Source organism: Humulus lupulus, chromosome 2, assembly GCF_963169125.1.
Source record: "Humulus lupulus chromosome 2, drHumLupu1.1, whole genome shotgun sequence".
In the NCBI taxonomy this organism is placed as follows: Eukaryota; Viridiplantae; Streptophyta; class Magnoliopsida; order Rosales; family Cannabaceae; genus Humulus; species Humulus lupulus.
In genome coordinates this window covers 25224302-25229295 of record NC_084794.1, presented here as the reverse complement: position 1 = coordinate 25229295, position 4994 = coordinate 25224302, and the positions used below count along the sequence as shown (strand labels likewise).

Genomic DNA, 4994 nt, shown 5'->3' with positions numbered 1-4994 from the left:
ATATGTTTAATATAATATTAAGTTTAATTAAATTTTATTTAAGTTATAAAATGTATAGTTTTATTATTTTTAAATAATTATCATTGTAAAATATCTCAAAAATATCATATTTTAATTTATTTAATTTTATTTAAATTTAAACCAGGTTTACAATCTACTATTAAATATAAGAATATTTTGTTAAATATAAGAATATTTCGTTAAAGTTGACGGAAAAAAAATAAAAAACCGTTAAAATTAAGAATTTTCATTATTTACACACTTTTTATATAGAAGAGATATATGATTTTTCTTTCGTAGAGGCTATGCACCTTTTTTGTGTTCTCTTACTGTAAATAGTTTTTTTCGACGCAATTTTTTTTAATATCTGCAAATTTTCGAGAAATTATGAATAGTTTACAATGCCGAAAACAAGTTTCAAATAGATCGTTGCATACGTGTCTAATTTTTTTTATGCACGTGAAAAACAACTTGTTTGAACTTAGTTTTCGATACGGTAAATTATTTAGAATTTTATGAAAATTTGCATAATGTTCTAAATAACTAAAATATACACGGTCATAAAAAAAATTGTGCCGAAATATTATTTACGGTAGGAGAACACAAAATAGGTGCATCGGTGCACGTCATTTTCTAACCATACCATAGAAACACCCTATATATAAATATAATAGAAATATTGAACATCTTTGCCATTCTTGTTATGAAAAAAATTATATTTACATTAACTAATCAGTTTCTATAAGTCACCTTATTTTATTTATTTATTTTAAAATACGAAAGCTTATATTAGTCTTGTGGGCATGAATAATGATATATAGTAGTTGAGATTTCAGAAACAAATAGCACCACACGATGACCTAGTGGCTAGTGTAAGATGTTATACATAAATAAATAATAGCATTAATAACTTAATATTAATGTAAATATATAAATGCTCTATTGTTTTTTATAAAGTATAATATTCATTTACACAAAAATAATATCTATAATTAGGTATACTTACAATTATTTTTTTGGAACGAAAACTATATCTTGTTATTTTAACTACAAAATATAATTTAAAATAATATATATTTCTTGCCCAAAGTTAATCGTGGTTATCTTTATTTTTTATTGGGTTTATACCAATATAATCTTATTGTAGGAAAACTCTTATATTTTATGTGGTCAAGATTTTTAGAATTTAATCAGCAATAACATAAAACAATTACAATAACTAATATATCAGATTAGTTATAATAAAATGTTAGTAATCAATCAAAGTAATCAAAAGTTAACTGCAAAAAAATAAAGGAATAACATCCAGAAATTTTATACAGGTTCGAACCAGATCATTCTAGCCTACATCCTGTTTGATCCACTATCATCATCATCAATTGATGCAATCTTTGAATACAATTACAGTTGAGAATAAACACTTCCAGGACTTCTAAGAGCCTTCCTCTCTCTAAGACTTTAATCTCAAACACTTTCTAACAGTTGTGTTTTCCTCTCAGCCCTCACAACACGTGCACACTCAAATTCTCTTTATTTGCATTCTCTGTTTCTCTCAATACAACTTATCTACTTCTCTCTTAAAAAATAAAAGACAACAATATTTATATATATAAGCTGCCAAGTTAGTTGACAACTAATATCGTTAGGAGAACGGATAGGTTAGTTAAGATTTGTAGGAAAGATCTCCACAAATTCCACCTCTTTTATTCAAATCCTAGCTTCAACAAAGTTGTCTTTGACTCCGATAGTGGACCATAAAATCCTTACTTAGTTATTAAGGTTAAGAAAATCCAAGCAATGCTTGAATTTGCCTACAGATAGCACCTTAGTACCGATGTCAGCATGATTTCTTCTGTCTTCACCTTTTCCAGCTCAACTACTTCCTCTTCAATCTTCACTCTAATCCAGAATAGTCTAATATCAATGTGCTTGGTTTTGTCATGGTAAATTGGATTCTTACATAGATGAATCGATGATTGACTATCTGAGTACACAGTAGCTTTACCTTTGAGAGGTTTCAGCTCCTTTAAGATTCCTTATAACCAGATCACCTCCTTAAAAGCTTCAGTTGTAGCCATGAATTATGCTTCTGTTGTGGATAAAGCCACCACGGATTGGAGCTGTGACTTCCAGCTTATGCAATCTTCATTGGTCAAGAATACATATGAAGTAGTTGATCTTCTTGTGTCTCTACTAGATGGATAATCAACATCTACATAGCCCTTTAAAGTTACTTTCTCAGATTTCTTGTAGTAGGTGAGACCATAATCTGAAGTTCCTCTCAAATATCTCAATAACCACTTGAGTGCATTCCAATGTTCCATGCCTGGATTAGACATGAACCTAGTGAGTATACTTAGTGTATGAGCTATGTCTGGCCCTGTGCTAACCATGATATGCATTAGGCATCCAAGAGCCATTGCATATGGAACTTCTTTCATGTATTCTTTCTCTTCTACTGTAACTGGACATTGATCCTTAGATAGAACAGATTGTCCTCCTATGGGTACTGATGCACTTTTAGTGTCTTGCATATTAAATCCGTTCTGTACCTTGTTCATGTAACTTCTCTGTTTGAGATGCATCTTCCCTTCAACTTTTGATCTTGTGACCTCAATTCCAAGTATCTTCTAAACATGCCCGAGCTCTTTCATTTTAAATTCCTGCCTTTGATTCCCTTTATCACTGTTTTGTCTTTGCCCATTGTTACACCCAGATTTCGAGAATGGGAATCTTGATCTCGAAATCCAGGCTCGTAAGGCGTAAGCTTGAAATAAGCACACTCATCATGTGATCCACCAGTCAGAGACAATTTCGTTGTAAATGATGACCTAATGAGCTCGAGCAGTATGTAGCCTCGAGGGACATCCGAGCTTATAAATTAGGCTCGCAACTCACAATAGTAAGGGTTCAACACTTGTATAAACTTTCTGATTCATCTCTTAGACAAGATGGTTTGAGCTCGAGAGCTGTAAGCTTGAAGGTGACAACTTCGTCAATGGTTACTTGGTGGGAGCATAGGTGAAGTAAGATGACAAACTCGTAATAGGAAAATGGTCTCGAAGACGCATGGATCTGGTGTCTAAGCTCGTTGATTGAGTGTGAACGTATTTATTGTTATAAATTCCCTATGTTTAAGGAATCTGATGTAATTTGTTACTCAATCCCACATTTTATGGGATGTTACCACATATGTAATATCTAATGCATTTATTGGCACTATAATATTTGATTTACCAAATGTCTTCCCGAAATATGTGGGAAGAAATTTTGAAAACTTCTCTATAAATAGAGGGGGATAATTCATTTGTAAGGGACCATAATATTGAGATTTGGAGAGAAAACTATGGGCAATTATTCTCTGAAAGTTTCCAGAAAACTCCTAAGAATTAATAATATAGACTCGTGGACTAGGCAGATTTAACTGCTGAACCACGTAAAAAATCTTGTCTACATTCTTTTTATTTTCTTCCTCTGGTATATTTTTGTTTAATCGCTCTTCTTTCTTAAGTTGACGAAAAACGACATCAACAGTTTGGTGCTTTCATTGATATCCATTAAACAAGACGTGGGTGTGTTTAATTAGAGAGCCTCTCAGATCATCAATGGCCATCGCAAGCAACCCCAATATACCTGAGGAGGAAATTCCTCATAATGAGGATTACCCACGACGGCCTGGAAAACAACCTATGGCAGATCCCGATCCTGAAGAGAGGAGTGACTCATCCAACTCTCGAGGGCCGCCTGCCCCCTAGGCCCGACGAGGATATGTATTACAATCTTGAGAGGTATGTTCCAATTGTGGAACTTGAAAATCACCAACTGCGCAAACAGTTGGCAGAAGCAACGAAACGCAATGAAGAATTAGCTAGACTGGCTGCTGGCGTCCAGGCCCCTCCTCGAAGGCCTATGGGACATCGTCGTAAGAACACGACCACAAGGAGAGCGGAGCAGGTGCCGCCATCAGTGTCCCAGCATGTTCGGACAGGATCCCAAAGGAATAACCGGGCTGAGGGTACCGCCAACCCAACTGTAGAAGCACAAATAGGGACGGGGAATAACCGAGCCCCCTCAGTGGCTTGGACCCCAAATCTTGGTACTGCACAGAACGTCCCAGAGCCTGACTGGGCAAATTCGGGACCATCTAGGCCCAACAATGGGAGACAGCCACCGTCCCCCATAAGACACCCGCCATCACCAATAAGGCATCCCTCGCTAGTTCAGGAAGTTCTGCGACCTACCCATCGAGATAGGAATCGAAGGGCTAGGCACGAACAAGGAAAAGCTGTCTGAGATCGCAGGGCTCCCCAACCTACGAGAAGCCAAATGTCACGATCACAAAATGCTGAGACAAGGAGGCCAGCAGGAAACCCATCTCGTAATAATCGAGCAACCAGCTATGTAAGTGAAAGCTTGGATTACCCTAGGTCCGTGAGCATATACAACATAAACCAAGAAATGCTGGGAATCGAGGATATCACCCTGATCTACGGGAACACTTAAACCATAACCGGGGACGTGATAATCCCCTAAATCCAGATCTGCGAGATCATCTAAATGGTTGCAAACAGCCGATTTATAATCCTGCACCTAGACAGGGAGCTGGAGTTGTTATCAATGTTAACCAGCCTCCTGTAGATCCAGTCCAAGAATCGATTGACCAGTTGGGGAGAGAATACATGCTCTTAAAGAATGAACGTAGCTGGGAGAAGGATGAAGAGTTCAACGAGGAGCTCGAGCCATTTGCCCTGCATATCTCCAACACCCCGTTTCCTCAGGGGTTTATGATTCCTCATGTCCTGCCATTTGATGGAAATTTAGATCCATATAGCCATCTGAGCATGTTCAACACTATTATGTGAGCCATAAATGTGGGTTACGAGCTCAGATGTATGTTGTTCCCAGCCACACTCACTGGACCAGCAAAAAACTAGTTTGAAAAGTTCAAAAGACATTCGATCGCATCCTGGGATCAATTGTCAAGAGATTTCAAG

General features: G+C 36.6%; 1 protein-coding gene across 1 annotated transcript; it reads right to left on the bottom strand.

Moving 5' to 3' along the window:
- Positions 1-2081: 2081 nt before the first annotated feature.
- Positions 2082-2585, bottom strand: LOC133814053 (secreted RxLR effector protein 161-like). Its single transcript, XM_062247069.1, has one exon. It carries the CDS (start codon positions 2583-2585, stop codon positions 2082-2084), a length of 504 nt encoding a protein of 167 aa, XP_062103053.1.
- Positions 2586-4994: the final 2409 nt, after the last annotated feature.